Source organism: Castanea sativa, chromosome 6 (assembly GCF_040712315.1).
Source record: "Castanea sativa cultivar Marrone di Chiusa Pesio chromosome 6, ASM4071231v1".
Lineage (NCBI taxonomy): Eukaryota > Viridiplantae > Streptophyta > Magnoliopsida > Fagales > Fagaceae > Castanea > Castanea sativa.
Genome location: NC_134018.1, coordinates 19,683,615 through 19,696,459, shown reverse-complemented (window position 1 = coordinate 19,696,459; position 12,845 = coordinate 19,683,615). Strand labels below are relative to the sequence as shown.

General features: G+C 35.3%; 2 protein-coding genes across 2 annotated transcripts; one reads left to right on the top strand and one right to left on the bottom strand.

Moving 5' to 3' along the window:
• Nucleotides 1-7,515: 7,515 nt before the first annotated feature.
• Nucleotides 7,516-8,766, top strand: LOC142639595 (F-box protein At3g07870-like). The gene has a single exon (XM_075813752.1). The coding sequence runs from the start codon at nt 7,516-7,518 to the stop codon at nt 8,764-8,766; it is 1,251 nt and encodes a 416-aa protein (XP_075669867.1).
• A 1,082-nt stretch (nt 8,767-9,848) lies between these two features.
• Nucleotides 9,849-11,728, bottom strand: LOC142639594 (uncharacterized). The gene is made up of 5 exons (XM_075813751.1): nt 11,410-11,728; nt 11,145-11,246; nt 10,716-10,819; nt 10,296-10,367; nt 9,849-10,166 (listed from the first exon to the last, which is right to left on the bottom strand). The coding sequence occupies exons 1-5, from the start codon at nt 11,726-11,728 to the stop codon at nt 9,849-9,851; spliced, it is 915 nt and encodes a 304-aa protein (XP_075669866.1).
• Nucleotides 11,729-12,845: the final 1,117 nt, after the last annotated feature.

Below are 12,845 nucleotides of genomic sequence, written 5' to 3'. Positions count from 1 at the left end.
CTGGCCTAAAGACTTCTCAGTCTCTAGACGAATTTCCTGCTCCATTTCGGCCCTCTTCCGAGAATCCTCCACGAACTTCTCAGCAGCAAAAACCTCTTGAATGGCCTATGACAAAGTATCAGAGGGTTAGGAGTAGTAAAACATTTACAAATAGCCAGATATTATAAAGAACGAAGTATGCGCACGGAGAGAAACATACCAGGGCTAAGTCCCTTTTCAAAGAAAGGAACAGCTGAGGTTGGCTCATCTTCTCCAAGGCATCCATATCCTTGGGCAGCAAAAGGGAACGCTCCAACGCCTCGGCCAGATGGTGGGTGTGGCCTTGCTAGAGTGCCCTAATGCTGGACTGGCAAAAGATTGGTGCTCCGTCCAATCTCAAGTCAGGAGACCAGGTAGCCGGTGCTCGGCGCACCTCGGCCATATCCCTAATTTCCCCACTCTCAACTAAACGGGTACGTCCTTTGCCCTTGTCCAGTTTCTGCTGCGGGGCTTGTTGTGGCTGCTGTCTGGGCTTTTTCTGTTTTTCGCCACCAGCCTCCTCGGCCTCCCCCTTCCTTTTCTTCTTTGGCTCCTCAACTAGATGTTTAGGATCGGCTGGAGGAGGGGGAGGTGGCAAGGTTGGAGGAACTTGGGACATTCCCGCTCTTTTTTAGGCGACTCTCTCGCCCCTCTTGGTTAGAAGGCCGCTGAGCACGTCCATCTCTTCCTCCTCGGAATCGTCTTCGGGATGGGCAACTATTAAGCCTACAACTCCGGAGGCCTCGACAGGCTCTTCTTCCTCATCAAATAGCATGACAAATTGGTTCCCTCGGGGTCTTTCAACGTCCTCGAGTTGAAACCGGTCTATCTCGTCGTCCAACGTGTGCGAAGAGGATACTTGCTCCTCCGGAACAGCAGTTGCTTGAGAGTGCGTCGAGAGAGGGATCGCCGCGATAGGTTGCGTGTAAAGGATGGTGTTGGGGTCGTCAGGGATGTCGTGGTCGTCAAGAAAGCGCGGTCTTGCTACGTTTATCCTCTTACGCCTCCTATCCCCCGCGATAATCGCGTTCTCTATCTCCTGGAAATCCGAGGATATTGGGTCGTACCCTAGTATTAAGTGGGCCGCTCTAAGTTGCAAGTCTTCACTCACAAATACTTCTGAGCGCAAGATGCGGTTCAGATCAGCAACGTTGCAGTGGCTCAAACGAGGGCGCACGAGTTGTTTATCTGCAAGAAAGAATACCAACAAAGCCAAGTATGGTCAGATCTGCAATGCATATGAGAAATCGAAATGGATAATATGTAAAAGGAAATAAACAATAGAAATTTTTGAGATTGAAGTTCGGGGTAGAGAAATTAACTCCTAAAGAGTCACACCTGGGTCTCCCCATACGACTGGGCAGTGAGGGCCATCATGCCATTTGCCTGAGGCGATGAGGTAGTCGTCCTTCATGCCTTTATTAGACTTGGGCAGACAGGAAATCAGCCAAACTACACTAGACCGTGATTTAATGTAGTAACCTACTTTTGTAAGTTTGTGACACTCATACATGAAGACGATATCATGCCAAGTGAGGTTCAAGCCCATCTGCTCATTTAGAGTGTCGACACTTCCTAAGACCCTAAATACATTGGGTGCGCACTGGTCTGGGCACAACCTGTGATTGCGAAGGTATTCCCTAGTTACGCTTCTCATAGGGAGGGTCATCCCACCTTCTATGAAGGCAATCATGGGGATAATGACCTCTCCCGTTTTCTTAGAATCACCTACGGCTTCTGCCGGACAATATTTCAAGCCCACGTCACTGGGAATATGGTATTTGGCCCTAATGCCTTCCATCCCAGCGGCGGTATCAACTAAACACTTAAATCTACCCATCTAAAAGAAAGGAAAAGGCAAGCTTCAAGAAGGAGTAGGGTTAAGAAGGAAGCCAAGGACAGAATCCGAGGAGAAAAAGGTAGAGAAAGTAAGGACTTACGAGTTTGCAGTTATGCGAGTTTCCACGGGTTTCTAAAGAGAAAAGATGATGATTGACGCTTTGATGTGATTGAATTCTGAAGAAATGAATGAGGGCGCAGATTTCCAAACGTCATGACGTGCGGGAGGCGGCCTCGAAGTTGGATTTTTCCCGCCCAAATTTTCAAGAGGTGATGAGGACCATTGGATGTTCATCTCACCGTTGAACGTGGGGAACAAGGTGTAACTTGCAGTCATAAATGCGCGCGTTCTGGAAATCAAAGCGCCAAACGGCATTTTTTAGGAATGAAACGACCCCCACACGCATGGTGATGTACGAAACGTGTGGAGGGAGCTCTGGTCGGATCAAAACCCTATTTTTCTCCTCGAATGAGGAAAAATAAAGTTTTTAAGGGCTATTGTGGGGACTAAAAAGACCTAAGTAAGTATTTGGGCCTCGAGCTTTGTTGATGGACGCTAGTTTGTTTTAGACTAAAAGCCTCTTAGAACTGTAGCTCGGCCCATGAGTCGAGAGTCCAAGGATTCGTCCGAGGACGAATATCTCCTTGGACAGATCCACGATGACCCTGGGATTCGCCAGAAAGATCAAGGCAGAGTTCCGGAAAAACCGTTGGTTAAGAGGGGGATTTAAACACCCTCTAGACGCAACGGTGTGAGGGAAATATCTTAGAAAAAGGCTGCTACCTCCACATTAAAGACCCTGCACCTACCTCCCTAGCCGCATTAATGGGGGAGTGACCCCTGAATAGTAGAAGTCAGCCTTCTTACTATAATTTAAAGACTTCCAGAGGGTGGTGGATGGGATAGGTGTCTAATAGGGTGATTTGTGCGACACGTGGATAAAGAGGGATGAAGAAGAAGTATTTAAGGAGGAAAGAGGGCAAAGAAATTGAGGGACGAATATTAAGAATTGTGACCTTTGAGGGAAAAGAGAGAAATAATATATAATTTGTCCTCGGCTTACGTCCGAGGAGGTTTATTTTGCCCAGTTTGTCTTTTATTTGCAAGCACTGTAATATTTTAGCATGTTCATCAATTTTCGAATATCACTAAACTAGATTGCGAGCCCACACTCTACAAATTTCATTGTTTAAGGCTTATTGGGCCTAAGCCCACGTGTGTTTTTGGGTCCAGGCACAATTGTGCACTTACACCTACTTGTTTAAACAGAAATTGACTATTGATTCAATAATTTCAAACAAGTGTGAGTCTTTTAGTGAAATGATATACAAGTGACACGGTCCACCATAAGGACAGTATAATTTCTCCTCTAAATGTCTATGTATTCCAAAACTCACGGCAGTTAAGGCTAATAATTTTTTTTTCTCAAAAAAAAAAAAAAAAAGAGGCTAAGAATTCTCATGTCAGATGGAGAGGCTGTTTTAATTTTAATTTTTTTAAAATTTAAATTGATTTCCCCAAATTCAAATTGAGTATTGTGTTATTCATTGAAAAATCGGGTTCTTCGCTTGGTTCACAACCATCGGCCCTATTCTGGAAAAGCTATGAATCCGTAGAGAGTTCAGTTGTAAGAGCAATTTCCATTGGGTTCCAATGGACTTACCTCCAACGATGGGATAGCAGTTTCCAGATTGTACACTATCGAATTATGAAAGAATTTTTTTGTGTTTCAAACTCTAATTTTATACTGTATAATATCTAGTTTCATAGGAATATTAAATGAGTAATTTTTTTAACATTTATACCTTTTGATTAATTTTCAAACATGTCAACGATTTTTGATTTTATGAAAGAATGAAAAAAAGAAGAAGTAAAAAGCTAGCTTGATTTTGTTAGTAATAATCGATTATATAGTGTAATGAATTTGTTTTTATTTATATAGGTTGAGACTAGTAGTACTTTTTTTCTTCCCTTTTAGATAATTCGACAGTTGTACACACTAAATTTATACCTATATCATATCATATTATAACATATGTCATATACTATATAATAAAAGTTGAGTTTAAAAGTTATGATTACACCAAATAACTTCACCAATTTTTAGATTAAGGTAACAACTTATTTGTTTTTATCAATTTTGTTACATAAAATAATAATAAATGTTTTAACAATACATAATATGCAATCCAAGTTTCAGTTAATAGGGAAATTTTCTTCTACTATAATGAACAATGAAGCCTTTGTGACTTCAACCTTTGATCACCAATCGAAAATACTAGTCTTCATGATTATTCACTTTTTTCCTTTTTTCTTTTTTTTGCACTTTTCTGACTTTTTGCTTACCTGCTCACTGCTCACTGCTCACTGCTCACTGCTCACTGCTCACGTACTGCTTTTATTTATGACTTTCACTTGTCTGTTTCTTGACATTTTTTATTATTATTATTTTTTTATGAATTGGCACTTGCATAGAGATATTTGTATAAACCTTGAGCTTGTGTTAAGATTTATTTTTTTTGGATAAGAACTTGTGTTAAGGCTCGAAAACCTCTTGAAACAACGCGACCGAATATGTGATACTCTGCGACTTCAGTTTTGAAAAACCTAACAAGAGCAAGGCCTTTCTTTCCAGTTTGCAAGACCATTAGATACTTGCATTGACCAAGATCCTAGTTCTATGAGATGAATGTTAGAAGATATAAGAAGGTATTGTTATCAATTTTTTTAAATGGAAAAAGTAACTACATGTGTTTTAATAAAACATGCCACGTGCATTTAAGTTTCAATAGATAGATACAAGAACTTATTTGTTCTTATAAATTTCTTTAGATAAAGTAACAATAAGTTAATAAGTATTTTAACAAAACATGCAACATGCATTTTAGATAAAATAACAATAAGTGCTAACAAAGCATGCAATATGCATTTAAGTTTCAGCTGATAGAGAACAATTTTTTTTTTTTTACCAATTTCTTTAGATAAAGTAGTAATAAGTGTTATAAAAAAACATACAACATGCATCTAAGTTTAAATTGATAGAGACAAAAACTTATTTGTTCTTATAAATTTCTTTAGATAAAGTAACAATATGTTAAACATGCAACATGCATTTTAGATGAAATAACAATAAGTGTTAACAAAGCATGCAATATGCATCTAAGTTTTAGTTGATAGAGACAATAATTTATTTGTTCCTATCAATTTTTTTAGATAAAAATAATAATAAGTGTTTTAACAAAACATGCAACATGCATCTAAGTTTCAGTTGATAGAGACAACAATTTATTTGTTTTTACCAATTTCTTTAAATAAAGTAATAATAAGTGCTTTAACAAAACATGCAACATGCATCTAAGTTTCAGAAATTTAAATCCTACAACAACTAAAAATCTATTGTGGGGGTGATAGGCCCAAGATTACATATCTATGTGTCTATGTGTCCCCACATCTATTATCAAAATTTCAAAACTTATATATATATATACACACACACACACACCAATGGTCTTTCCATAGAATCTCTCTTGCACCCAATGTTTTTGTTTATTTTATTTTTTTCTCGAGTTGCAACTTACACATATCAATTTGTATTGGAAGGATATACATGTTGTATAGATTCATAGGAGTTCATAAATTTATATTATACTCTCTATCTCTGTGGAACAATTTTTCCTAATAAACAACTACTAGCTTTAATTATTAAATTAATCTTTTATTAATTATTAGGATATATTTCTTCGAAATTAATGGATAAAATTAACAACTGCTTAATTTACATAAAAATTTATCATTTAAATTTTAACATATTTAAATTTTATTCAAACTAAAAGTATATTATAAATTTTTTAACTTCCTTCCCTAGAAAAATAAAATAAAATAAATTTTAAATTGACATCCGGAATCCCATACAACCTCCCATAGGTTTTTTCCCCTCAAGTTGCGTCTTATGTTTTATTAATTATTTTATTAATTGTTAGGATATATTTCCTCGAATCAAGGGGTAAGATTTAATTATAATTTAATTTTGAGATGCAATTTTTTTTGTTAGAGTTATTGAAACCAATTAGTATGCTTGTTTCCATTAAAAAATAGGATTTTTTTTATATAAAATTTTGTTTAACCAATTCCTTATTAATTTTATTTATTAATATATTCTTAAATATTAACTTCAAGTATCCAAGTTATACTTGGAATTCTTTCTCTCTTTTTTTTGTCTGGCTTAAGGTATGTACTCAAAATTTCTACATCACCAATATTATTTTTTGTTTTTAATTTTAATTTTTTTTTAAAAGTACTTTTAGGACTTAAGATCCATGGAATACTTGGAATTCCAAATAGATGAGTTTTGCATTTTTAGGACTTCCTCTTTCGGTCACATTATTGTACTACTTAACATTTTAATTGTTATAGTCATTTGAAACCAGTTAGAATGGTTGTTTCCATTAAAAAATAGAAAGATTTTTTATTATAATAAAACAATTAAAGACTATAATTTTTTTTTTTTTTTGCTTAAGTTAGTTCCATAAAAAAAAAAAAAGAATAGTTGTTTAATTGGAATAATGCAATCAAATACTATAAACAACTTTTATAAAAAAAAAAAAAAGAAACATATTCTAATATAATTTATATTACCAATTCTCTTATTAATTTTTTATTTATTAATAATTCTTAAATATTAATTTCAGGTATCCAAGTTCTCCTTGAAATTCAGCTGTTGTTTCCATTTAGTTGTTTTATTAGAATAAAGCAATCAAATGCTATAAGCAATTTTTTTTTTTTTTTGTTAGAGTTATTTAAAACCAATTAGAACTGTTTTTTTTTTTTTTTTGAGAAAGAACCAATTAGAACTGTTGTTTCCATACAATAAACTAAAAACAATTTTTTTATTGTAACGAAGCAATCAAATACTGTAAGAATATTTTTTGAGGAAATACTAAACAAATTCTAATATAAATTTTTTTTTTTTTAACAATTCTCTTCTTAATTTTTTATTTATTAATATATTCTTAAATATTAACTTCAAGTATCCAAGTTACACTTGGTATTCACTTTTTTTTTTTTTTTTTAAATGTTGCCACTCTATCTAAATAAAGCACAATACCGAAACCCCTCTCTACCGTTTCCGCTCGCTCAAGGCTCCCTCTCCTTCAAGCTTTCAATTAGCTGCAATAACATATACATAAACAAGTACAAATGTAAGAATAGCATGATTAATTTTCTTATTCAAGTACTCTTTACGCTTTAAACCAGATTATCGTTCATTATTTGCTTACAACGATTGATTTTTTTAGATTACCCCCGTTGTTTTTCTTCTTCAAATATCTTTCAGTTTTCCTTCAGTTTCTTTGGTAGTCTATCTTCCAACTTTATTTGTATATTAATTTTCCTTTTTTTCCTATCCTTTTGTCAAAGCATAGAGTTACTCTACCAGAGAAGGCTGTTGGATATTCTGCAAGAAGAGTTACTAAATCAAACTAAAAGGTCAAGATAACCTATATTTCCCTCTATTGAGTTACTCTTTCTTTGTCTTGAAGCAAAGGGAGCAGTGAATAATGTCAGACAATTTAGCTAAATCCTTCACCGAAGAAGAAGTGAACATGTGAGACTCTCTACCTCTAAACCATTTTCTCTCTTTGTCTTTGAAGGTGCGAATAATGTCAGACAATTTGCCTAAATTCTCCAAATCATTATTCACCCAACAACAAGAAGAAAAGTCGATGTGGGACTCCTTACCTCCAGAAATCCTACTCGATATTTTCATACGACTACCCATCAAATCCATCATAACTTGCACCTCTGTTTGCAAAACATGGAAATCTCTCATCCAAAACCCTTCCTTCATTTCCGACCATCTCCGCCATTCCACCACCAAATACGATCACCCCCTCTTACTCTTCAGGCTCTGCTCTAAGAAGGTGGTACTTGGGATTGGGGGGCCGGTATGGTTCAAAGATGAAAAAGAGTTCTACGCATTGCATTGGGACAACCAAAATTTTAATGAATACAACAGGTTTGATGACTTCCCTTTCCATGCTCAATGCCGTCGTGGAATATTCCGAGTGGTGGGTACATGTAATGGCCTCGTTTGCCTTGTTGATGATTTCGGCTGCTACTCTCACAATTTCATTCTCTGGAACCCTTGCCTTAGAAAGTTCGTCCAACTTCCTAAACCCAATATCAAATTCCGCAAACACCTAACCTATATCCCTTCTTTCGGGTTTGGATTTGATACCAAAACCAATGACTATAAAGTGGTGAGGATTATGACTTTTCGAGATAGAGACAACTTGGGCGTTGGCGAGTCTCCACTCAAGGTTGAGGTTGGGGTTGAGATTTACTCACTTGCCACTGGTGAATGGAAAACGCTTACTGCTGTGCCTCCCACAGGTACTGAATTCTATGGTCACCCACATGCTTCTATCAATGGGGCTCTACATTGGGTTGCTTTCAGAAGAACTAAAGACGATAAATTTCTCGAGTTTGTTTCGGTACTCAATTTGGAGGATGAGGTGTTCCGTGAGATAGCCCTGCCAAAACTTGGCATAAATGGGAATAGGTTGCCCACATTTATTTCAGCATATGGGAATTCCCTTGCCTTGTTTCAAAAGGTTTCTATGGACCCTCTCAGTATATGGCTAATGGAAGAGTATGGGAATGCATCCTCATGGACCAAAATTGTTACTTTTGTTGATCAAGGTCCCAGACGAAACAAACCTCAGGTAAAAGGTTTTAGGAAGAGTGGTGAGGCTATATTGTTAATGACCAACGGAAAATTGGTCTCACGAGGCCTTGAGACCCAAGAAATTAAACATCTTGGGATGGCTGGATCTTATAATACTTTTGTTGATTCTTACGTTGAGAGTCTAGTTTTGCTCGACAAAGCCAACCATGCAGTTACCTACTGAGGAAAATGAAGGAGGAGCAACAACCGGGAAGGTAACATTTTATTTTGGTCCTTATTTTTATGGATTTATGTTTTGTCATTCATATATGTTAGAGATATATTAGCTAATTAGAATAGGCCTAAGCTTAATTTTACTATGTGTGCAAGCCAAGTCTCTTATTTGTACTAAAAGTCTATTAGTTTAGAGTTTAGTCTACTATATATATTTATGCTATGGTTCATTGTAATACAGAATTTGTATTACATTAATACATTATTGATGTAGCCATTTAAAGTTTACTTAGTGGATGCAGGCCGTAAGGCTGAACTACGTTAATATCGTGTATTTGTGTTCCTATTTTATTCTTCCTTCTTTCGCATCTATTCAAGCATATTCAACATGGAATATATTATAGTTAATATTTAATATGGTATTAGAGCCACCTTCTTATGACCATGGTTTTTTGTCCTTAGGGTGTGTCTAAGAGTAGTCTTTGTCTTCCTCGGTGTTTCTTCATTGCGTTCATCTTTTTTGGCTTCCTACTGCTGCCGTCAAAACTCTCCGATAGTCATGACACCATTAGAAGTCGCATCAACACTAAAAGACTATTGCCTTCATCAAACCACCGTCACAAAGCTAAACTTCATTCAAAGGATCTTCTCAACCTTATCAAATCTCAAAGTTTCATCAAGCTTCCATCTTAAGTTTAAGAGGGGGTGTTAGAGATATATTTGCTCATTAGCATTGGCCCAAACCTAATTCTACTTTGTGTGCAAGTCAAGTCTCTTACTTGTACTAGAAGTCTATTAGTCTAGGGTTTAGTCTACTATAGATACCCATGTTATGGTTCATTATAAGATAGGATTTGTACTACACTCTAATATAATATTGATGTAGCCCTTTAGGGTTTCCTCAGTCGACGCTGGCCATAAGACTGAACCACGTAACCCTCAAGGACAGAGTTAGGATTTGGAGTTGGGGGGGCAGAAGTATAGACAAAAAAACAAAAAAATTGAAACTCCAAATAAACATTCATTTAATAAACCATCAACAAAGAAAAATACACAAAATTATTGTTTTTTAAGATATTACAATGCAATTATTTATGAAAATGGAACTCGCTGTCTTTTTAAATCTTCGAAATCATTTATGAATGAATCTGTACTAATTGTCGCAGCAATGTCTCTTTCAATGAATAACATCATAGCATCTGACAAAAACTCATCTTCCATTTTGTTGCGAAGGTCAGTTTTGATGACATACATAGCTGAAAATGTTCGCTCTGTAGTTGCAGTAGAAACGGGAAGAGTAAGCACAAGCTTGACCACTTTATAAATAAGTGGATAGTATTCTGATTTTCTAGTTCTCACCATCCATTGGCACAATTCAGAAATGTTTTTCAAATTCTTGAACCCTGAATGCTAAACTACATCATACTTTTAAAGATCAAGTCCCTTTTTCAAATCATTCTTTTCATCATCTATGAAGTCTATTGGATAAAAATTATCTACCAATGAACAAATATCATTGATTCGAAAAGATTCATATACCTCTCGAGGGTCTAGAGCTGAGCTAAGCGTAAGTAACTCCATGACATGCTCACTAAACCGGTGATTTAGTTCCTGCAATTAAGAATCTATTCCTGCATTAAAAATATCTACTTTATAATAATACTCATTTCTAAAGTCCTCTTGTCGATGACGGGCTCAACCAAATCTTGCAACATAACGAGCATTCATATTAGGGACATCTATACCACGTTCATTACAAAATGACATCACAGTAGCTAGTAAGTCTTCCCATTTCTCATCTCTAAATTGTTGGATAAGTTTTTTATTGGATGAAACTAAATGCGTAGCCTTTAAAATGTCTTGCGATTGGTTTTGCAAATCTTGACAAAGTTTATCAGTGATCCCCATAGTTTCATTAACAAAATGCAAGATGAAGACAAATTCAAATGAAATTAATACCTCATAAGCAGACTTTGCTCCTACTTTTTGTGAAGAATTTCCTTCATCCATGATTTTTAGTAGAACTTCACATGTTGGACTAAACAACTTTATCAAGTTAGAAACTGATTTATAATGCAAACCCCAATGAGTATCTCCAGGTCGCTGTAAACTGACCATCTAATTAAGTTCTTTCCCAGTCTCAAGCTCTTCAATATCAATCAAATATGCAATGTCAGAAGTTCTAGTAATTTTTTATTGCTCAATACGTTTGCATGAAGCACGAATATTATTGATAACTAAAATCAATTTAGTAAAAAAATCTATTAAGAGGGACAATTGTTTTTAATGCTCCTACTAATGCCAATTGTAAGCAATGTGCAAAATAATGAATGTAGTAAGCATATGGACAATCATTCAAAATCAAAGCTTGTAATTTATTCCACTCACCCTGCATGTTGCTTGCACCATCATATCCTTGCCCCCGAATGTTTTGGATATCTAAGTAATGATTAGAGAACAAATAATATATCTCATTTTTAAGGGTCAATGCTGCAGTGTCAACAATATGAATAATCTCATAAAATCGTTCTCACACAAAGCCATATGTATCAACATATCTTAAAACCACATCCATTTGTTCTTTCATGGACTCATCACAAGTTTCATTAACCAATATGCAAAACCTTGCATCACCAATTTCTTCCCTAATTGCCTTCTTCACTTTGGTTGAAATAACATGTAGAATTTCTTTTTGAATCTGAGGTGATGTGTATGAGGCATTTTTTTGGAGCTTTTGCCATTATTTCAACAACATTATTATTATAGCCCTCCATCAAATCCAATGTTGTAAGAAAGTTTCTCCAATTGGTTGAAGTAGAGCTTTCATCTTGACCTCTAAAAGAAATAGCTTGCAAGGCAAGATGTCGAACAACATCAATTGAAGCCTTCAATCGCAGTCGATTATTTGCAATTTGTTCAGAAGTGAAATTGCCCACTATCCTGTCTATGTCTGGTTCATCAAATCTTGACATGCATTATGGGCAAATCTATGAGTGGAGTTAAGATCTTTCCCCATATAAAAACTAAAAGAACAGCTTTCACCATATTTAACTTTCTTCCAACTCTTAAATCCATTAACTATGAATGCATTTTGTCCGTCATGCCTAGTTGACTTATAAAAGAGAAAGCATGGTAGACAAAAAACGGCATCTTTTTTAGGAAAATATTCAAGCCATGACTTAAAGCGATCATCTTCATAACAAGAACCATGAAAGCTTCAACCCTTCTCAGATTTTTAAAATTTTTTAAAACAAGGCTGGAATGGACCCAACTTAATGTAACGTCGTCAGATCTCATCTCGTTGATCAACATATTAAGTATATATTTGTCTACGCAATCCAAGATCAAGTTCTAATTGCAACGAACTCATATCAACTTTTTGAAATTTTGTTTGAGAATTTTCCTCAATAGGGACATCAAGATTTTCCTCAATAGGTTCATCAGGATCTTCCTCAATTGGGACATCGAGATTTTCCTCAATTGAGACATCAGGAGTTTCCTCAACATTAGTGGTTGGCAATGTTGCACCGCTAGTATTAGCTTCTAAACCATTTGAAGCTTTTCTTTTGAAAAAATCAAATATGGTAGTTGACTTTTTCATAATCTAAAAATAAAATATAATTTGAAATTATTATGTCATTATATGGTCAATAATCTACAATCACTACACACAATAGACAAGCACTATGCACACAAGCATTCAACAACTAACCAATAAATTTTAAAGTTGCAAATAATCTCTTTAATTATTTACCCAAAAAAAATATCTTTAATGTTTTAAAAGACACTAACTAATAGACAAAAACACTAAAGACAAAACTACAAAAAAAAAAAAAAAAACAAAACATCACAGGCTATGGCAATAGGAGTTGACTGTTGATGTGTTGTGTTGTGTTTGTCAGATGACAACTTTTTTATTTATAAAAGAATATAAATTATGGGCTATATTAAAGAGAGAAAGACAAAGATGGGTCAGATTTTTACCTCTCTCTTTGACTCTTTCTCTCTAGTTTCCTCTAGTTTATTCTATGTCTCTGAGTCTTTCCGTCCTTGCTCTTGCTCTGTGCTCTCTTTTAAGTTTTCTTTACA